General features: G+C 42.9%; 1 protein-coding gene across 3 annotated transcripts in view; it reads left to right on the top strand.

Moving 5' to 3' along the window:
* Positions 1–21025, top strand: part of RBBP6 (RB binding protein 6, ubiquitin ligase) — a 30792-nt gene extending 9767 nt beyond the window's left edge. Inside the window, exons 3-18 of one of the 3 annotated variants that reach the window (XM_086473235.1) lie at positions 40–78; positions 730–766; positions 5585–5629; positions 7976–8064; positions 8201–8297; positions 9120–9259; positions 10157–10329; positions 11117–11220; positions 11662–12011; positions 12982–13078; positions 13168–13246; positions 13337–13394; positions 14541–14903; positions 15260–15361; positions 16785–18533; positions 19026–21025. In XM_086473235.1, the coding sequence (XP_086329361.1) occupies positions 40–78; positions 730–766; positions 5585–5629; positions 7976–8064; positions 8201–8297; positions 9120–9259; positions 10157–10329; positions 11117–11220; positions 11662–12011; positions 12982–13078; positions 13168–13246; positions 13337–13394; positions 14541–14903; positions 15260–15361; positions 16785–18533; positions 19026–20598 (5095 nt within the window). In that variant the 3' untranslated portion in view covers positions 20599–21025. Of the gene's footprint in view, positions 1–39; positions 79–729; positions 767–5584; positions 5630–7975; positions 8065–8200; positions 8298–9119; positions 9260–10156; positions 10330–11116; positions 11221–11661; positions 12012–12981; positions 13079–13149; positions 13247–13336; positions 13395–14537; positions 14904–15259; positions 15362–16784; positions 18534–19025 lie in introns of those variants that run through there. The other 2 variants (XM_086473234.1, XM_086473236.1) reach the window with 2 other exon arrangements.
* The last annotated feature ends 1076 nt before the right edge of the window (positions 21026–22101 follow it).

Genomic DNA, 22101 nt, shown 5'->3' with positions numbered 1-22101 from the left:
TAGCAAATTCTGGCAATTAAGACTTTTTTTCTGTCACAGGACTCCTAAATCGCACAAAATCCTAGAAACTGCTTTCAGGTGACATTTCTACTACTATTTTTAGTCAATATAGCATATGTAACACGTTTAGTATTTTGGCACGTTCATGGCTAAATATAGTAGATATCTGAACACAGTGCTTGGGCTTCCACAAAGAAACACTGTTCTAAAGACTATGCTGCTGACATTGTTATGTTACTCCTTTGTCAGATGACTGATTCTTTTCACTTAAGTAAACTGGCACGTCAGAGTGTCCAGGCTATCACTGTTCTGTCCTAGAAATTCAAGTGCTGTATCTCGTACCTCTCTGTAATACCAGGGGGTACACATCTTGGCTAAAGCTGCCTTTGTATTTTGGTGGTTGATTGTTTCTGTGGTACAGACTTCAGCTTTTTGATATTTACATAGCAGAGACAAAATACCTGAGGACTTCCTCTTGCACTGTTGTGTTCTAGATCTGTAAGTCTTAGAGTGATTTGTGACAAAGTAGAAATGTGATTTTTTGGGGGTTTTTCTGTTCGCACTGTATGTACCAAGAGAGAACAGTTTATGTATACGAATGAACTCTGCATTTACTAGACTGTCAGAACGTAATGTTTTCGTGTTCAGGTTTATAATCTGTTTTCACTGCTTTGTGTTGGGTACAAGTGCTTTACTTTGAATTCTGATCACCTCTATTTCTTCTTCTAGAAGTCGAACTGAGCCAGTGAGTGGAACATCAAAAGCAGTATGTAAAAACACAATCTCACACTTTTTTCTACACACTGCACTTAATTCTAAACAATGTAGCCTTTTATTAACTTTCTAAGCATTAACTTAATACGTTTTCCAGTAAAACATAGTGTATGTTGTAAATACAATGTATTTGATTCAGCATAGTAAAAACTGAGTGATGCCATCGTTTGCACAGTTCTAATGTGAATACTGGTATTTGTGCGTAGTGATGCGTTGTATTTCATATTGAATATGCTAGAATATTTCCTGTATGACTCTGTGTTGTACAGATAATGTACGGTCGTTTTTAGATCCTGTAGGTTGAAGGTTTGCACAACTGAACATGGTGCCATGTTCTACATCTGTCTGTCTATAGCTAGTAATATGTATGTTTGTATAGGTTGTTGTGTGCTTTTTGTTTCTTGCAATAAAAATTGTTTGGAGTGTATTTTTTGCCATTTTCACATTGTATCACTTAGCTTTTGTTTTTAAATACCTTTTTTTTTTTTTGCCGAATGGTTTTTGAAAATGTTATCAAAAACCACTGAGAAACCATTATTGTTAAACTTGGTACTGTTTCTTACTTTTGACTTGGGGGTTCAAACAAATACCAAAACCAGCATATCCCACACACTCTGAGGACAGTTCTGTGCAGCTGAATGATTCCTTCATGCCCTTAAATACTTGGGTGTTTGTTCCCAAAGCTGTATAATTGAAGTGATATTGTTTGGGCCCCTCTGAGTACATCAATGTCTTTTAATAGATTGCCCTGAATTTAAGTATCGTTGCTACACCAAGTGGTATTCTAAAGTTCTGCATTTAATCTTCCCACTTTATCTGATGAAGTGGTTTAGTTTAATAGTTTGTCCGCAATGAAAATATCTTAGTACAAATTTTGGCACGAGATTAGAGCCTGGTGCATTTGTGGGTAGAATCCCTGTCATTTTCCTTAACTTCTGCCTGCAGTGCATTTTTGGATCTCGGTGACTTCAGGGTTGGATGCTGCTTTAATTTCCCAAAGGTTAAGCCTCTCTTTAGTATACCACCGCTTTGAATTTACATTTGGAAAAGGGGCGGCATTTTTCTTCAGGTTGGAAAATGCTGTCGTTCTGCTGCTGAAATACAAATGACACACGGAAATACTTGACTGGTAATGGTCTAGATCTTGATTTGCCACTTGGGTCAAATGCTGTGTGTAACTACGCATTTCAAAGTAGTCCTTATAGTACAAAAATTACTATGTGGTGTTTTTTTATTTTTCATCTTTATTTTAAGTATAACTGCTTTTTCTTCACTAGAATGGTGTGAGGCATTACACTAACCCTGGATCATTGGATCTGATCACCTGATAAGCTGTTAGGGTAACTTAATCTAGAAATTCCTGAACTCTGGGTCTGTGTTCTGTGAAGAATGCAGCCTCTGATTCTCATGGAATGGTACACAATCAACTTAAAATTGAGAACATTTTGTGTGTAGGTCTAAAAGCACTAAGTCTAAATCTGCATCTGTAATTCAATTGCTGATACTGATTCAAATTCCTTTTTGGACATGAATGCCTCTCATTGTGAGTTTTGAGTTAGTTTAACTGGCCCAGTGACCCTAGTAGTTAATGTAATGCATTTTTGTAAACCACGTTTATAGTATTGGATCTAATTCAGATGGGTTTTTATTTCTTGAAAACAGTTATTTTTCTTTTTGTTTACTAGCATGTGTATAAACACAAATCACATGTTCATAAATAAAGTTAACATTCTTTTAGCCTCGTGTGTTCCCTGGCATGTCTGTATTACATTTCTAAGTAGCATCTTACCATAAGCTAACATAGATGTCTTGAAAAAGAAAAAGAAAATCCTGGAGTGGGAGGGAAGACTTAGTGTTAGTTAGAACTGATGAAAGTAAATGAAAGGCAAAGCAAGACATTCCCTTCTTGTTGGCTCTGACGGTACCTGATTTGGGTTGTGGGTGGCCATAGGCAGTGCGGAAGCCTTGCGTCTCGTAGCTGTACAAGTCCTGCCTCTCGCTGTGGAAGCAGTGCAGCCTCAGGTGCTTCTGGTGCTGGAGGCACAATTTGCTTTATTCTTAAAGCTAACCCAGCTCTTGGTCTAAACTGTGGGGATTTTGTTGTGGTTTTTTAAATACACGTATTTCTATACGTATTTCAAGCAGAACCTGGATCTTAGTGTGGTAGGAATAAATCACTGGAAAGCTGCCCATTGTTGTTGAACAGGAAAGCAGCAAAATTAAAATCAGTTAAGATATTTTTTTTCAAACAGGATTCACAAAGCTTATACTTCAAATATTTCTTCATTGTCTTGCTCTTACGTTAGCTGTCATCCTGCACCTGCAAATTTGTGCTGCTGTCCTGCTGTTACTGTGGCCCAAGCAAGGAAGGGGATCCTTTTTGGTTTGGTGTTACTGTTTCAAGGATCTCTAGTTGGTCTGTGTCCGTAGAGGCTGCAGAAATGCAGGGAGTCATGCCCATTGTTGTCAGGCCGTCGAGGAGAGCCGTGATCCCTCCTGGCTGCATTTTTCGTTTAGCCAGGCTGGTGGCTCTTGGAACGGCTGTAATTTAAAGCTGGCGCTCCGGCAGTGAGGTCAGCCTTTTCCCCTTGTTGCTGCCCCCTTTCCCACTTGCTGTATGTGAGTTGCTGTGTAGTCTTCTGCATGAAATGCGAGTTAGTACGTTGGCTGCTGATTCTGGTTTGGGTTTTTTTTTTCCAATTCCTCCGCAGTATTATCTTGGGGTGGTATACAGGTTTCATGGAGATATTTCTACTTGACTGATTGGAGGGACTAGCAGGAAGTACTTCTGTAGACATTTAAAGGGAAAAAGAGACAGAAGGATGTAGGATCACTGGAAGATGGCCGTTGGGCAGACGTACTAAGTAGTACGTTAATTATCTGTTCGCTGCTTTTGATAACTTTAGCAGAAAGGAGTGCCATCACCTCCTTGAAAAAATTAGACTTGCCTGCAGGCCATGTAATAACTGCTTCCTAAAAAAAAAAAAAAATACAAGAGCTAATTAATAGGTTAACTGTTATGTTTCAGTTACTCGTCAATACTAGCCTATTTAACGCCAGCCTCCAGTAGAGAGCTTTCCTAATTTCTTGTTTGCTTCTCAGAACCCACAGAATGATGGTGGTTGTGCCTGCCGTGAGGGAGCATAGGGCTGTTTTTCCGCACATGAAAAAAGTGGCATATGGAGCATGAAGCTTCAAAATACTTGATCAGACTTGCTTTTTAACAGAACTAGTTACAAAATGTTCTGAAAAGAAGGAAAATGAATCTTTTGGTGAAATGAATCTTCTGTTAAGACTAGATGATCCTTGAGGTCCCTTCCAGCCTGCTGTTCCATAACTTGCAATGGAGAGAAGGTCTCTCTTCAGATCTGGGTGTTCCTCTCCAAATGCACATTTTTAGGAACTTCTTAGTAATACAGTAATGTTGTGTGTTGCTTTCCTAAACATACAGAGAAGGAATGATTGACCGGAGTGAGGAATCGTCTTTCATGTGTAGTTATTCACCCCACCCCCCCACCCCCGAGTCTGCTAAAACTGCTCCCTTGAATTCTCGCACTCCCTTAGGTAATAAAGGGCAAGAGCTTTTTCCAAGGAAGGGTTTTAATCTCTCCTCTGATCAGTTTAGTGACCTCTTGAAGAGAGCTGTTCAGTTTACATTGTGACATTTTATTCTAATTTTTTGAGCAACCCAAGACATAGTAAGCAGTGGTTCGAGTGTCTTTCTGCCAATGTTTTGGTAGTGTAAGCTTCACGGCTGCTTGTAGCATAATATAGTTCCATATACTGGAAAAGGAGCTAGAGAAGTCACCCTTCTTCTTGGGAAAACCTGCGCTTCAGTGTTACTTCTCAGTAACGCTGCTGTCCGTCACGAGCTAGGGGCCTGGGGACTTCATTGCTGCAAGCTCCTCCAGTGGGCAGCTGGGAGGGAAGAGCGTGGTTGCAATGGAGAAAAAAAGATACAGGGTTGTGGTCTGAATCCATGTTTTCATCATCAAGAGTATTAATGGCACTTTCTTGCTTTTATTCATTTAGTACTGGGCTACTATTAAAAATTGGGTTTGGTCTGACAGCAAGGAAAAGGTTAAATTCTCACATTCCCAAACCAATTTGGATACTGTAGCCTGTGGTCTAAGAAAATACAAGAAATCTCTTTTCTCAGTCTTTATAGGCTACTCCATCATGATAAACACCTTTATTTAAAGCAGGTTTTTTCTCTAGACAAAGTGGTGGGACTGATGTTCTCACTTAGGTTTTGCAGGGTATAGCGAGTTTGGCATTTTTAAACGTACTGACAGGAGGGGCAGAGTTCATGTTTCAGGGCGGGTAAGCCTGTGCTTCATTCTGACAGGCAGCTGCTGTGTTCGTAAAAGCATAAACTGTGCATTTACAAATGAGACGTCAGCTGATTCATTTACAAACCACTGAAAATAAGTTCCCTGTAGTGATGCTTCCTTCTCAAATAAATGTTTCTAAAATCCTTTTTAGTTGAAACTTGGCAGCTTCCTTACCCCTTCGACTTTTAAGCAGTCGTGAGCATTTACCGGGGTCCCTCTCTGAGGCACCCTGGAGCAGTGAGTTAATCTCGGCGGGTTTGGTTGTTTTAGTTTCTTCTCATTAACCACGCGGGCACTCGTAAGCCGGCATAGATTTGGACTTTGCTTTGAATAATTACATCAAATTGCCCTGGGTTGGAAATGCCTGGCGGTGGCACTCGCAGGATATAGAGCAGGGTTTCAGACTACAGTAGAGGTTAACTGTTGCAATGTTTTGATTGTAGAACTTGAATATGTGTTTAATTTTTTGTGAACAGATTGATGACTCTTCTGCATCTATTTCTCTGGCCCAGCTTACTAAGGTATATATATATTCTTGTCAAATACTTTAAAAAAAAGTGTTTGCTTCCTATTTTTAAATTTATACTGTGATCTATAGCTGGATAACTGTTGTAATTTGAACAAAACTTTTAATTTAATTTTTTATACTTTAAAGTATTTATTTTAACTTTAAAATGTGTGTATATTTCGATACTATCCTGTAAAGAGTAGTTCCCAGTTTGGGAAGATAGAAGGGGAGTACCTTATCAGCCTCAACATAATGTTGCAGTATTACTCATCTTCAAGACACAAAGAAGAAGCACTTCAGCAGCTGTTTACCGTTTTTCATACGTTTCGTTAATTTTGCGTTGGAAACTAACACAATTTTTACAGAAGAATTTAATTGGCTGTAAGTTATGGACATTTCAGGGGGGTTTGCCACAGCCAAAATAGAAGCGTTTCTGTAACATGGACAATTGCATGGCTCTCTTTGAATGCCTAGTCGTTACAGTTACAGACCTATTCTCTGAATGCTGCACAATTTCATAAGCTGTAGTGTCTATACAGTGGACAACACGATCTAATTTGTTTGAACGCAGACTGTGTAAATTGTGTAAATGTACCTAATTGTTTATAGGAATATACCAATGTGTGTGTGTGGCATATTAGCAGCTGTGACCTTCTGAAACTGTTGTAATGCCCTGTTTTGCTATGGAACTGCTTGCATTTTTTGCTCAACAATGTGTAACTTTGTCTGGGAAAGCACTAGTGAGTGCACTTGGAGAAAAGGCTAGTGCTAGCCGATTAAATTACTAGTCTTTTAAAGCTACGAAGATTAGAGCAGGCAGGGCCTAACGCAGAGTAGCTAGTTCTTGCTTCTGAAAATACAGGCTGGAGTTCGTTTCTGAGAAAGAGAAATCTCTTCCCACTGGTAACTTCTTCCCACTCTCACTGCAGAAATTAAATTGTGTACATTTGGCAAAAAAAAAAAGTTTGGAAGGTGGCACCAAAAGAAGTTGTCTCCATTAGTGCTGTCCCTAACCGTGTCCTTGGTTCTGTAACCTCATGTGAAGTTTTACTTCAAAATGCAAAAAACTGTCCAAGTGGTGTACACTTCCGAGAAAATTTAAGTATTTCGGAAAAATGCAGGAACATAACATAAAGCAGCTCAAAACTGTTACTTTACCCTCTTTAGTGCAGACTGGCTTAGCGTGGAGGCAATGTGTGAACAGTTTTCTGGTTTATTATTACTATGTATGAAATGCCATATTTGAATTTTGGTCTATTCCTACTAATGTTTTGTGGGTTTTGGATGTGTTTTGTAAACCGTTTGGGTTCAAACAAATTAGTCAAGTATCTGTAAAGTTTTCTGTAATTGTTAATGGAAATGATTTCATAGATGTCGATCTGGATTATGTTACTGTTGAGAAAAAACTGTGTATATGAAACAACCATTTAATAAAATGTTGAAACTAGTTGGTTGCTTTTGTGAATGAATGCATATCAAACCAGAAACGTGAGTGGTTGATCTGAATGATAGGTGCTTGAAGGCCCAAGTGATTTACAGTCACTCCCTTAGACCCTGCTTGTATCTGGACTAGTGTGTAATACAAATATTTTAACAAATATTTCTTAAAAAAAATCAGCTGGCTTCAATAATTTGAAGATTTAGTTCTGCAGAAGGTTTATATTACAATTTGTATGTTAAAAGGACACAGTCAACTGGAAAAAACCTGCAGGTTCTGCTTATTGTAGTTGAATCACTTAATCTGAGGAAGTTAGGGGGAACATGCAGCACATGGTGGTCAAATTTCTACTGAAAAGACTCTCTTGTCTTGCTGAGGGATTACGGAAAGCTTGATTCCTTTTCAGGCTTCTGTGTCTGAAGCTGAATTTCAGCAAGCAAAACCAGCTGCCCCGACTCTTATGTTGTGTGTCCTTTTAATGCTGCAAAATGTAAATAATGATACTTGCATGCATACTTCTCAATTAAATGTTCAGTGACTATCTTCTACTTCAAATAGTCTGGAGCTTAAAAATCAGTTTAAAAAGACTGCATTTTTTTCTACACGTAGCTTCAGTCCACTTTGAAGAAAATTGGATTGGTTACACAAGTCTTCCTGTAAGGTACAAACAGAGCCTAAGGTTTTGAGTGCCCAAGAGTGCTCTTTGCAAGGAGGCGAACAGGCACATAAACATCATGTAATGGCGTAAGGACTCCCCAGAACATCTTCAGGACAAATGTATTTTGTATAAGCAGCTGTTTTCATGCAACCTCAGCTAGCGCTGTGCTGCTCTTTACAGGATTGGATGAGTGGTGTTGTCTTTGGCTGTGTGGGCTTAAATGTGTTTCTAATGTGTGTGTCAAATAATTACCTGTTAAACAGACTGCCAATCTGGCTGAAGCCAATGCTTCCGAAGAAGATAAAATAAAAGCTATGATGACACAGTCTGGCCATGAATATGATCCAATCAAGTAAGTGTTGCTAATGTCAAATCTGTTCTTTGACGATTATGAAAACGTTGTAGAGATGTGTGTTTGAACAAGACAGACACGTGCATACCTGTTTCTTTTTGTTTTGTTTTGTTTTTCTTTCCCAAAAAACTTTTAGTTACATGAAGAAACCCTTGGGTCCACCTCCACCATCGTATACGTGCTTTCGTTGCGGAAAACCTGGGCACTATATAAAGAACTGCCCAACAAATGGGGTAAGATTGTGTTACTTAGTTTTTCTTTTTTTTTACCTGGGCAGTTACGTGACAACTATATGAATATTCATGTTAAGAATTGTTTTTCTTGGGCTGAAATACAGAGGTTATCTGGCAATGTTGCGAAGCCCTTCAAAATGCAAGGGAAAGGTGAAATTACAAATGTGACATTTTCTTTTTTCTAGGTCACAGACATTAATTATGTCCGTAGATCTTTCTCGGTGAACTTCTGTGCATATTTTATTTATTTCAATATTACTGGGAATTTTTCTGGTTTTAATTCTTTCTAACAGCATTCAGTTTTTAGTATTTCATGTAAAAAGAAGATGTTTCTGTTGAGCTCATCTATTGAGTATTTGCATGTTTTAATTACACGAGTCTGGTGAGGGTTCATGCCATCTGATGTTAGTCCCTGAACGCGTGTGTGCGAGGTATGCGTTCAGTCTCCCTACGTAGGTGGTGAATATCAGTTTCTCTGGTGACTGATTCACTGATTCATGAATTAAGCTCTCCCTCCGAACTGTGCTTCCGAGGAGGAGCAGGTTTGTGTCTCTTCCCGGAGTGGACGGTGAGCTAAAGGGGTATCTCGCCCTTAGGGAACCCGAAGTTAAGCCAAAGAATGGTGACTGACTGCAAAACACAGCTCAAGCCCTTGGAGCATCCTGGCTAGAGTCTTTTAGGGAAATAGGTATTTAGTGGAGCAACCCTTGTGCTGGGTAAAAGGGAAGGGTTAAAGGCTTTTGCTGCTTAAAGGAGTCACTGAACTGTCATTTTAAGTGTGGGTCTTAAGATGAGGCGTGTCTGCATTTCTTTTCTGAACAGGACAAAAATTTTGAGTCTGTTCCCAGAATTAAAAAGAGCACAGGAATTCCAAGGAGTTTCATGATGGAGGTGAAAGATCCCAATACAAAGGGCGCTATGCTGACTAACACCGGGAAGTACGCCATACCCACTATTGATGCGTAAGTACGGAGTTAGGCGGAGTGACCGGAAAGGGAGCGAGGGAAAACACGTGTAAATGCCTGAGCGGCCGTGCAGCCAGGTTGGCCAGCGTCTGTCAGTGCAGGGGAGGAGGCGTTGTCGGTGTGTCTCAGCCTTAGAATCTGTGGCGCTTTCTGGTACTAAACCGGGGTGGTCCTACTGTTCGTGCCTCTGGAGGTTGGTTGAACTTGTGGATCCTAAGAATCTATTTCTGCACAACGTTTCAGTAGTATTTACAGTTGGAATCGTTCTCTTTGAAAGCTTGGTTTGCTTCCATTTTGTTTCAAAGGCTTGAGTCTTGGCGAATGGCTGTTGGGCTGAGATATTCCCCCCCGCCCCCGAGTTTTATCAAATCTCATGTGTGAAACAGGCTGAAGTTTTCCTGTGGCTATAAACTAAGAAAATACTGCTGCGTGCGGACAGCAGCGGCTGGTTTAAAACGTGCTCGGCAGCACTTCTGGTTTTCTGTCTTGGATCTTTTGTAGAAGCTGTAACATGGGCTGCTTTCACTTATAAAATGTAATTACTCAGAGACTAGCTTTGTCCTGAGCCTGCAATTACATTTACCCTCCGGCAAAGGAGAGATTGGATTAATTTCATCTGATTTCTAGCTGTCAAAAAAATATTTCTCTAGTCTGAGCTAATTTCTTAGTTGATCTAGTGAATGGGAGAGTTCTGCAGAAGGAAGGTTGTTCCTCCCTCCCTCTTCTACTGTGTGGCTTTAGAAAAGTAGTTCAAACTAAGTGCCTGTGTTTTAGAAGGCTGATGTGGAGTGAGAAGAATTCCATCTATTATCTTCCTCTGATAAAATCCAAAGCTGGGAAAAGTTTCCATTTACTCATCTTTAACTTCTCTTTCTTTCCCCACCCTCCTTCCAGGGAAGCTTATGCTATAGGAAAGAAGGAAAAGCCTCCCTTTTTACCAGAGGAGCCGTCCTCCTCCTCAGAAGAAGATGATCCTATTCCAGATGAGTTGTTATGTCTCATTTGTAAAGATATAATGACTGATGCAGTTGTTATTCCCTGCTGTGGCAACAGTTATTGTGACGAATGTAAGTGTGGCTCCCGTGTTTGTCAATTCAAACATCCCGTCTGATTTTCTGAAAGCAGAAGTAGGAGATAACGGAATTACTTGGTTACCAGTTCTGTTTAATACTTCAGTGTACCCTGAATAGGAAAGGACGGCTCTTGTAGAAAGGAAAAAAGAAAAGAAACAACGAAAAGGGCAGAAAGCTTTTTTCCCTTCTTACGTGTCTAGTGAAATCCTCTTTACACGTGGAAGGACGAGTATGAGAAGAGTCGTCGTGCAGGTGTTACAGCATCGAATATTGAGAGCGTTTCGTTGGCCCACAGCCCTTTCTCACACAAAATGCCACAGCCAGCTCTGGTGACTCACTGCCCTCTGCAACAAACACATAGCTGGGCATTTCCTCCACGTTGTTCTCCACGGGAGAGCTGGTTAAAACCTTCAGAACTCAAACCTGCTGATGGTTTTTTGGAATGTGTTTTACTCATTAACTTTAAGGTTGGTGACTTCTCACTGTACTAGACAGTGGAAGAAAGACCAGTTGAAGCATCAGGACCCAGCCTACTCTGCATCTTCAGATGTTACAGTAGTGAAATATCAAAACTATATAGTTATTTGCTGTCTGCTAGCAATTTTTTACCCTATTGAACGTTTATAGCTTAGCTTCATGCTTGCAATTCAAGACCATATTCACCTATCAATCATGTATGATTGGTTTTTGAAACATATATGTGTTTTTTATAATTGATTAGAGCCCAAAAAATTTCCTTAGTTTACCTAAAAACTATCTTGATGATTCTAATTAATCACAGGTATTAGAACAGCGTTACTGGAATCTGAGGAACATACATGTCCGACCTGTCATCAGACGGATGTTTCGCCTGACGCTTTAATTGCCAACAAGTTCCTGCGCCAGGTAACACAACTACTTTTATCTGAACTGTTTGTGACAAAAGTCTATTTGTAAAAAGCTAAAGGAAGAAAATATTAATTTACATCTCCTTAAGTAAGGCTGAATTGAATAAGGCCAAATTTACTTTTCAAATACATTACCTGTTGTTTCAGAAGCTTACAAATCTTCAGAGGCAGTCTGGCAAATTCAGGTCACACTTGTGTTCAGTACAATCACCTGGCTTTCAGACTCGGTGTTAACACTGAAGTACTTTATATGCAGATACCCTGAGTTACCGGTCATTAGTATGTTAAATGTGGTGTGTTCATTTAGCTGGATGCTGATTTATTTTAGGATTAATGGCATTGACAGGAATACACAAGTAGTTCTATTCTGTGGAGGCTTTTGCTCATTTATCTGCTGAAGTTTCATGTTACGTTTTTGCGAATGTTTTTCTGCCTGAAGGCTGTGAACAACTTCAAAAATGAAACTGGCTACACAAAAAGGCTCCGTAAGCAGATTCAGCAGCAACAGCAGCAGCAGCCGCCACCGCCACCTCCACCGCCACCACCCCTCATGAGACAAACAATAACACGCAACCTGCAGCCCCTGCTCCGGCCAGCGATTTCCAGACAGCAGGATCCACTAATGATTCCATTGGCTTCTCTGGCTTCTCGTTCTGCTGCTGCTTTGTCATCCTTGGCCCCTGGTCAGGCAGCTGGGCTGCCAGTAAATCCATCTTCTGTCATCGTCTCTGAGCTCCCTCCAGCAGTGTCCTTGTCTCTCCGTGGTGAAAAGCCAGATGGACCTTTTCGGTGAGTAAATCTGTAGAGCCACATGAATGTTGAAAACCCCAAAATGCTTAAGTGAGATTCTTCTTCTTGAGCTCCTCAGCTCGCGATTTATATATCATTAGTGACAGTTTGAGGTAACTGTGGAAGTTCTGGGTTTTGTTTTTACTTTGAATGAGGACACTTTGATAAGTTGGAAGTGTGCCTCGTGCAGGAGTTTTCTCAGAAGTAGCAGTCATTCAGGACAGGTTCACCCTGAAAGAGGAACTTTTTTCCCCAGGATCCCTTTAAGCGGCTAGCAATTCCTGAAGGAATGATGCAGTTGTCAAACCCTCTTGGGTGCATGAATTTCTCTTCAGTACTGAGGAAATAATATTCTCGTGAAAAGTGTAAAAGCATGATTATAGGTAAAATTGATGGGGTGTTTTCACATTAGGTTTTTCTCCAGTATCTCCGTCATTGATATTACGATAGGTCAACGTCATCCTCAGTAATACACGTGTGGTCAGGGATGCGTTACGAACACTGAAACACTGTACAGCTGAAGTCTTTACAAACATGAAAGTCTTGAGTTTGCAAGCCAGTGAAGTTATATGAAAGCGCATTAAAACCCCGTATAGGGCTTATACCCTTCAGCTTTGTGCCTGGAGTGGAAGCAGCCGCTCCGTCCGCAGGCTGTCGGGCTCAGCTGGGCCGTTGGGTACAAAGGATCACAGTTCAAAAGCGCCTCTCGGGCAGCCTCTGAATTAGCCCATAGACATTTTTCCCATGACTTTCTCTTTAAACGCCAGTAGTCCCAGTAGACTTCTCGTCATGCTTCCTTTGGAATCGGCCAACTTCACATTTGTAATTCTGGTGAAGATCCTTTTTTTTTTTTTTTTTTTTTAAGAAAAAAATTTCCCGTTTACAGTAATGAGCCTTTTCTCACCTTGGACTCTGTATTTCAAAATAGCATTTCAAACCACTGAATAATAGAAATTCGATTCTTTTGTAGTGACGCCGATGCTGTTATACCTCCTGCTGCTCTGGTGACTGCCGCTGAACTTTCTAAATCTTCCCCTCTGTCAATCAGCAGTTTATTGGAAGAGAAAGTAAGTTTTAATTCAAGGTATCGACCTAATGCGGTGCTTCTTGTAATGCAGCAAAGCTTATTTTCTAACAGTTTGCGTTTATCCGCAAGGGCTATCAGGTTCCTGTCCTGAGACAGCCAGCATTACCAAGTCTTCTGGGCCCTCAAGGACAATCAATACCCACAACTGGTAAGTGACTGTAACTTTAGAATTTCTTCTAAAAAGTTACCTTCAGATAAACCAAATTGTTTTTGGTTTTTCCTTTCCCCACTCCAAAAGGTCACCCAATGAGAGCCGGTACCATTCGCTCCGCAGGTGGCAGACCAGGCTGGGAGCTGTAAGTATTCTACAGAAATTCAGTAGATTACTGCTTGTAACCTGTTAATTAGGCTGTTACGCATAACTCGCACAACAGCTGATTTGTAATGAAGTAAGTATGCACAGATAGTTGTGGAGAATACAAGTGGTAATTAATTTTTAGCTGGCTTAATTCAAATTAGCTTTAACAAAGGGATCTGTGTTTACAGTAAGATTATATATAATAAATATATATAAATAAAACTCCGGTACATAATTGAAAAGAGGACTCTGAAAAATGAACACTTCTTGAGGGCACCATAATTACATACAAAAATGAAACATAATTAAAAGATCAGATGGAAAGCCACCCTTCTGATTACTGGCTGAATAGGGCTGAAGAAATTGATTTCCCAATAGAAATTAGCCTCCAGCATTCTTTCCTTAAAAACTTAGTTGATCCTGATGGAGCAGATTATTGGAGAAGTCAATGCTGTTATTTTATGATAGTTTTTAATTTCTTCAGTTCAGTCACCTCAAACAGCCAAGCTGCTTTCTCTCAGTGGGAATTATTGCAGTATCAAGTTAGTCCTTCCTTTTGGTACATACTTGTTACAAATAGATTGTAAGGGTGCGTTGTGTTTATAAAACCTTTAAGATAAAACAAAAACGAGGATCCATCCCACAGATTATCTAAAATCTCAAATTCCGTAAGCAAGAGATAACAATTCAGGGACAAGAACAGGCCAAGTACGTCGCCATGAGGCAACAAGCCCATGTATGTGGGAGAGTTCGAAGAAGTTTGAGAGAAGATTAGTTACTGTCCGTGCAGTGCGTTGAAGATCAGAAGTGGGACGTACGAAGCGTACCCAGGAGCGGCAGAGGAGCGGTGGGCGCTGGGCACGTGGGAGATCTCTCGAGCGCGGGCAGCCCCCGTCCGCAGGCGCAAAGCTGAGTCCGAGGAGAGAAGGCTGAGGGGACGGAACGGTTGGGGGTGGGCATGTGGAAGGCGAGTGTGAGGATCAAGGAGTCGGTGTAGCCTCAGATGAACAGAAAGCAGGGAGAGAAATGCTTGAGTTGGGAACAAAAGTGCTCGCCACCATGCTCCCGCTGCCTTCGCTTTCCTCTTTGCAGTCAGGGCAGAGCGTAACAAACGGTGACGCGTATTTTTGGGTTTCTTTAGAAGTTCAAATCGAGGACGCCCGCACAGTGAACGTGCCCAAAGGACTCAGGCCCCAACACTACCAGCATCGACACCGGTCTTTGTGCCTGTGCCTCCACCTCCCCTGTATCCTCCACCACCCCATGCACTTCCTCTTCCTCCGGGGGTACCACCACCACAGTTTCCTCCTCAGTTTCCACCTGGTCAGCCTCCATCTGCTGGGTACACTGTCCCCCCTCCAGGATATCCCCCAGCTCCTGCAAACATGTCATCGGCTTGGGTGCCAACAGCAGTACCAACGGCTCATTCAAATACCATCCCAACGACACAAGCACCTCCTTTATCTAGGGAGGAGTTTTACAGAGAACAACGGAGACTTAAAGAGGAGTAAGTATTTGGCTCGATGCAGTGGCGCTGTTTTTCGGTTTTGTATTTCGATCGCGTGTTGGACTGCGATTACAGTAAAGTGCATCTGACATAAGCAAAAGTGACGTAGTGTTTCTTCCGATATACTTTTTCGTTGCAGATGGTAAACATGCAAAACGAAACCGGGAGAAATGTAATTCTAAAACTTTCCCTAAAACTTGTAGGAATTCTGAACTGTTTTTGCTTAAATAGGATGTTCACCTTTTGCATTGCATGCAGTATACATTTTCTCATATTGGCCATGTTTTGTTTCTTGATGTCTTTTTGTAATAAAGGTCAAACTATAATTGTAATAAAGGTCAAACTTATTTTAACAGGGAAAAGAAAAAGTCCAAACTTGATGAGTTTACAAATGATTTTGCTAAGGAATTGATGGAATATAAAAAGATTCAAAAGGAGCGTAGGCGTTCGTTTTCCAGGTAACTGCTTTACATGTCCGTAATGGAGAAGCAGATTGTCTAGAAGAATCAGGAGGAGTTCCACTCCACCTCTATCGTTAGATGGATTGGATGATTCCAGGGATTAGCAGCGACAGGAGTTTCATGTGCAGGTTACTAGCTCGCACGTGGCAGAGGTTACAGGTGACGGGTAGTCACCACTGGGCAGCAGTTGTTGAGGAGCGGGCGTTGCTGTTGCTAAAGCCTCTGCAGCGACATCCCGCCCCCCTGCCAGCCGTGAGGAGGCCAGGGTAGGTGCAGTTGCTGGGTTTTCTGCGTCTCCCCATTCTGATTGTAACTGTTACCTCAGAGCGCTTCGGATGAGATCTGGGAGAGACATGGTCTTCCTTTCCTCTTCTGGGTATCTCACGTGGGTACACGGAGAGATTTTAACCTGGACTGCAAACCGGTGGCTTTTGCTAGTATTTGTTGACATTGTTAAATTTTTCTTAGGAATTAAAAGATCAGACATGTTTTTAAGGAAATCTTAAGTTGGTGAAGGACTTTGAGAGGAGGAATGATGCTAATGAACATACACAGAATGATGTGGAATGGTTCTTTAAAAAATAATAAAAACTTGTGAAGAAAAAGACTTCAGGGTAGTTGATGTCCCAAAAAATCACCTGGGCAGGAGTCTGAGTAGCTCTTAGTAACGCTGTCAGTGTCTTTCCCAGAGAAACGGCGTTGAGTTGTATTACTAGAGGCTGAGTTCAGAAGCTTTTAGATAGGATTTTTCTTGAAATGCAGTCGCTACCATCGGTTAGAACTAGAGGTACGTGCAAAATTCTGCTAGGGCATGTGGCTAGAAGAGCTGACTAACGGGGCTGCACGTAAGATCGCAGTACGAGGACTTTGCATCCCGTGCAAATTGCCAAATCCGTAGTGAAGTTAGACAGACTAGGCTGGCAGTTTATAGTGGAGCTTTGCTGTCTTCAGCCTAAATCGTGCTTTCTTGATGTTTGATACTGCACTGTAGCCATTAAGACTTGCTTTTTTTGCATCTTACTGCAACAAAAATGATTTGCACTGCATGTAGTTGCTGACTAGAGAAAAATGCGCGTGTTTTGTGTACCAGTAGAGGCCAGTATACACCACCTTAAATCAATCCATAGCTACGGTAGTTGATGTGATAGAAGTGAGTGGAAATAGACTTACCCTTCCTGTATGTTTTTACACTAACAAAGCAGCGGCTGTTCTGTCTTGTAAGCAGAAACTTTTACCTGTTATCAAGTTCTTCAATTTGCAGTAGCATTATGTCAGCAGCTGAAAGAAGCTTTGACATAAGCATATGGAGAGGAAAAAAAAAAAAACCCAAACCAAATTTGGGAGGAAAAAAAATTGAGGAGAGTGACCGTTTTGAATTAAGTTCTTTCTTTTTTTTTTTGTGTTGTTTTTCTTTTTTAAGGTCCAAGTCTCCCTATAGTGCTTCATCTTACTCTAGAAGTTCATATACCTACTCCAAGTCAAGATCAGGTTCTTCCCGCTCTCGCTCCTACTCTCGATCCTTCAGTCGTTCCCATTCTCGTTCCTACTCGCGATCGCCGCCGTACCCCAGGAGAGGCAAAGGGAAGAGTCGTAACTATCGCTCTAGGTCAAGGTCACATGGTTACCACCGGTCAAGGTCAAGGTCACCCCCGTACAGGAGATACCATTCACGGTCAAGGTCTCCGGTATTTAGAGGCCAGTCTCCCACTAAGCGGACTATACCTCAAGGGGAAGGAGAGAGGGAGTATTTCAACAGATACAGAGAAGTTCCACCATACGATATAAAAGCTTACTATGGCCGATCTGTTGACTTTAGAGACCCGTTTGAAAAGGAGAGGTACAGAGAATGGGAAAGGAACTACAGGGAATGGTATGAAAAGTTTTACAAGGGCTATGCTGTTGGCGCTCAGCCTCGGCCTCCGGTAAACAGAGAGAACTTTTCTCCAGATAGGTTTGGCCCGCCTGGGACCAGACGGGAGAATTCGCCGTATGCTCGAGGCCGCAGGGAGGATTATCCTGGTGGACAGAGCCACCGAAATCGTAATATAGCTGGAAATTACCCTGAAAAACCTTCTGGAAGGGAGAGCCATGGCATCAAAGATCCTACAAAATCAAAAGAGAAGGAGGTGGAAAATCCACTGGGAGATGGCAAAGGAAATAAACATAAAAAGCACCGGAAGAGAAGGAAAGGGGATGAGAATGAAGGGTTTCCCAGTGCGGAGCTGTTAGAAGGTGCGAGAAAACCGAGGGAGCCCGTTACGACAGAAGACGTTAAAGCAGACTCTCTGTTCATGCTCCCAAGCAGAGATGATGCCACCCCTGTGAGAGATGAGCCTATGGAAGCAGATTCTATTGCTTTCAAACCAGTCTCTGAAAAGGAGAAAAAAGAGAAGGATAAGCCGAAAGCAAAAGTTGACAAGACAAAGCGGAAGGTCGAAGTGGCTGTTCCTCCCAAGAAGGACAATACGGTAAAGCCAGCTAAGGCTTCCCAAGAGAAGGTGGACGCCGACCGTGAAAAATCTCCCCGAACAGAACCTCCTGTGAAAAAAGTGAAGGAAGAGTTGCCAAAGACAGACAGTGTTAAAACATCTTCCTCGCAAAAGGATGAGAAGGCTCTTGGTACCCCGCGGAAAGTTCACCCGAAAGCGACAAAAGATCACCCGGAAGCCAGACCAGCCAAGGAGGAAAAGGCAAAGAAAGACCATCCAAAAGAAACCAAGTCAGAGAAGCCCTCCAACAAAGAGGACAAGTCAAAAAAGCCTGCTGAAAAAAGCAAACCTTCTGATGCGAAACCTGAAAAAAGAAAAAGAAAAGCAGATGAAAAGGTGGATAAAGAACATGAAGCCGCTTCTGCAAAGGCCTCTAAACCAGAAACTGCTGAATCGAAAACATCCCCCAAGGGGAAGACTGAGCCTGATGGTGAAAAAGGAGAGCGAACTCCAGAAAAGGATAAATCAGCTTTTCTTAACAACCCCGCAAAAAAGATTAAACTTAACCGAGAAACCGGCAAAAAGATTGTGAGTGGAGAAAATGTGCCACCTACAAAAGAACCGGTTGAGAAACCTGAGCCGAGCAGCAGCAAAGTTAAACAAGAAAAAGCAAAGGGAAAAGTGAGAAGAAAAGTAACAGCAGCTGATGGATCTAGTTCAACTCTTGTGGATTACACCAGGTACCTCATCATTTCTTATTTCCTATTCTTTCCTCCTTCCTCCCCCTCCCAAAAAATTTAAAATTCTTAACGGTGACCAGTGAAGGGAACAGTGAATCTGTGCTCTCTGGAGAACAACGCTGGGACGTGAGGATGGAGCTTGGGCTGTGCATACCTCTCCATAATTGCTTGCTTGCATGTTGAAACAAGAACGTAGATCTGCTTTATCTGCCATGGATAGAAATAGGACATGAAGGAATTACCAGATCAGACAGTCCCCAGTCTGGTAATCTTGTGTCTTTGTTAATTAAGTGTATAGTAGCAAGATACTAAATTAATTGTTTGTTCATCATCTGAGCTAGTGGACTTGCCCTTTCTCTTGTCCCCTTAATTGAACACCTTTTGAAAAAGTGCTGAAGATTTAGGATTGAAACAAAAGCCGGTTTAGGGAACGTTACAAAGATGGCGGCGCGTGTGTGTCACCCGTTGCTAACGTGTGCTTTTCCCTCTTAGCACGAGTTCTACGGGAGGAAGCCCCGTTAGAAAGGCCGAAGAAAAGCCAGATACGAAACGAACTGTCATTAAGACCATGGAGGAGTATAATAATGATATAACAGCCCCTGCCGAAGATGTCATTATTATGATCCAGGTCCCTCAGTCAAAGTGGGATAAAGATGACTTTGAGTCTGAAGAGGAAGACATTAAATCTACCCAGGTGCCCACAAACGTAGGGAAACCTGCTAGTGTTATAAAAAATGTGAGTGCTAAGGCACCAAACCCCATAAAACACAGTGAAAAAGAGACGGAGCCTTTGGAGAAAACACAGAAAACTACAAAAGAGGCGAGTTATGAAAGCTCCCAGCATGATGCAAAAAGTTCAAAAAGTTCCGCGTCGAATGAAAAAGGAAAAACCAAAGACCGGGATCATTCTTTGTCAGACAAGGACGCTTCTGAGAAGAGGAAGAGCAGTGTTCAGCCAGAAAAAGAGCACTTGGAACGTGCAGCCGAGCAGGGAAATGCAAAAAACGTTTCTCAATCTTCCAAAGACAGCAGGTCTTCAGAGAAACACGATACTGGCCGTGGATCCGCTGCTGCTAAGGACTTCACTCCGAACCGAGACAAAAAATCTGACCATGACGGCAGCAGGGATCACTCCAGCTCCAAGCGCAGAGACGAAAAGAGCGAATTGGCGCGGAGAAAAGACTCCCCCTCTCGAACCAGAGAGCCCGCGTCGGTACAGAAGAGTAAGCCGAGAGAGGAACGAGCAGAGCCGTCCAAAAAGGGCGCGGGGGATGCCAAAAGGAGCAACTACAGCCCTCCGCGCGAGCGCAAGCAGTCCGACCACAAAGCTGCTCACGACTCCAAGCGTGCGCCGGAGGAGCACAAACCTCTCGATAAAAACGCGGGCAAAGAGAAGGAGAAGCACGTCCCCGAAGTGAAGAGCAATAAAGAGAAGGAGCCAGGCGGTAACAAACCCCCTTTGAAACAGGAATCGCCAGAAGTGAAGAACGAGAAGGAGAGCGTGGCGGGGCAGAGCGATAAAAGCGTGGCCAAGCCCAAGCCTCAGGCGAGCAGCTCCTCCCGGCTCTCCTCCGATCTGACGCGAGAGACCGACGAGGCTGCCTTTGTCCCAGACTACAACGAGAGTGACAGCGAGAGCAACGTGTCTGCGAAAGACGAGGAAGCTGCGGGCAAAAATGCTAAAGAAGTGAAAGAAAAGGCCGTGGAGAAGGTGAAAGAGGAGCCGGCGGCACCGGCCGCAGCCGAGCAGCCCGAAGCGAGCAGGAGTCAAAGTCAGAGCAGCCCCAGCGTCAGCCGCAGCCGCAGCCAGAGCCCTTCGGAGAGTCAGACCCGAAGCCACAGCAGCAGTGCCAGCTCAGGAGAGAGTCAAGACAGCAAGAAGAAGAAGAAGAAAAAAGAGAAGAAGAAGCACAAGAAGCATAAGAAACACAAGAAGCATAAGAAACACGTTGGAAACGAAACGGAATTGGAAAAGAGCCAAAAACACAAACACAAGAAGAAAAAATCGAAGAAGAGCAAAGATAAAGAGAAAGATGACCAAAAAGTGAAATCTGTCACTACATAGAATGACAGATAATAAAAAAATGACTTAATTCCTAAGTCATCTGTATTAAATTTTGTTAAAATGTAAACGAATTCAAGCGTTGTAAATAATGACATGAAAGACCCTGTGCTGCACTTAAAATATTGCTGCTTGATTATTTGATTTTTACATCAGAGCTTTATAAAAGTGAACATTTTGTACAGAATTGTGAGTTGTGACCATGTAACATGAAAGGTTTTGCTGGGGCATCTTATTTTTAACCACCGTTAATTAGTTTGGGTGGAGTTTACTGTACTGTGAAAATTTTCACATTTGAATTTTTTTTTTTTTAATTGCCTGGCAGAAGAAGCTGGTATCAGTTACAAAGTACCAGCAGAATGATTTGCAGAATACATTACAGCCCTGTTATGTCACTTTTTGATTACAATAAAAAGTTTTCAGTAAACTACCCGATGTGATGAGGTGTCCGGTGCCAGCTGAACGCCAGCGGAGAGGAGCCGTGGCGGGAGCCGCTCCCTGCGGAGCTCACTGGTAGCCACCGGGGCTGGACGGCGCATCCCCAGGCTGAGTGCGGAGAGGACTGGCGGGGCTTTAAGCCTTTTGAACTGGCACCACGGGGAGGGGCGCTGCCAAGGGGCGTGCCGGGGCGCTGTGCCGGGCAGGCTCGGTGGGGCCCTGTGCCGGTCGGTTTTCTGTGGTGAACGGCGGGTACGGCCCCTACGAGCAGCTGGTAGCTCCGAGGCCGCGCTGCGTAGGAGCTGTCACCTGTCACATCGGCCCCGTCCGCTGGAGCGCTGTGGTCGTTGGCCAGCGAACACTTACCCACCCGCTTTCAGATGCCCCGCAGCCTGTGTTTTCTCTCGGCGGTGCTGGTCACCGAGGTGGTTGTGCTTCTCTAGGCAGCAGCTTTGGTGGTGGTGTTTGCATACGGTGGTGCCACGCGGTACGGAATGAGCCCTCCCGCGCAGCGTGGGCTTCAGCAGGGGGGGTTGGCAGAAGAAAGCCCCCTAGAAAGGCAGGCTTCTGCTTTGAGCGAGGACAGGGATCTAGAGAATGGAACTTGAATTAGCTTGGGAATTGTAAGATAGTTGTAATTTAAAAAAAAAAAAAAAAAAAAGGTGGCAGTGGTGGGTGGTGCTCGGCTGTCGGAAAGGCGGCGTGGTCAGAAATGCTTCTCGCTGTGCGTTGGGGCCATAAGGTAACGGTGGGATCCTGTAGTGAAAGTGTTCGGCTTTGTGGGATTTGCCTGGGAGTTGTGTTTGAAAGGACTGCGTTAAAGCAGCGTTTCAGGGTGTCCTGCTTGTGGAGGCTGTTCTGGTGGTGTGGTGTTGGGTTTAGGTGCTGTTCTGGGGTCCTCAGCGGTACCGAGGTAGTGAAATGGCAATTCGTCCTGCTGTCGGTGGGGGTGACTGTCACGTTTCAAATATCGGAGCAGAGACTGAGCATCCCGTACTCCGGTGGTTAAAACAAGAACAACCCAGCACGAGTACTGAATTCCGCTTCCAGTGGCTTGTACCTCTTCAT

Source organism: Leptosomus discolor, chromosome 14, assembly GCF_034619465.1.
Source record: "Leptosomus discolor isolate bLepDis1 chromosome 14, bLepDis1.hap2, whole genome shotgun sequence".
In the NCBI taxonomy this organism is placed as follows: domain Eukaryota; kingdom Metazoa; phylum Chordata; class Aves; order Leptosomiformes; family Leptosomidae; genus Leptosomus; species Leptosomus discolor.
Note: the sequence above shows the minus strand (reverse complement) of the source record. Positions and strands in the feature narration are given on the sequence as shown.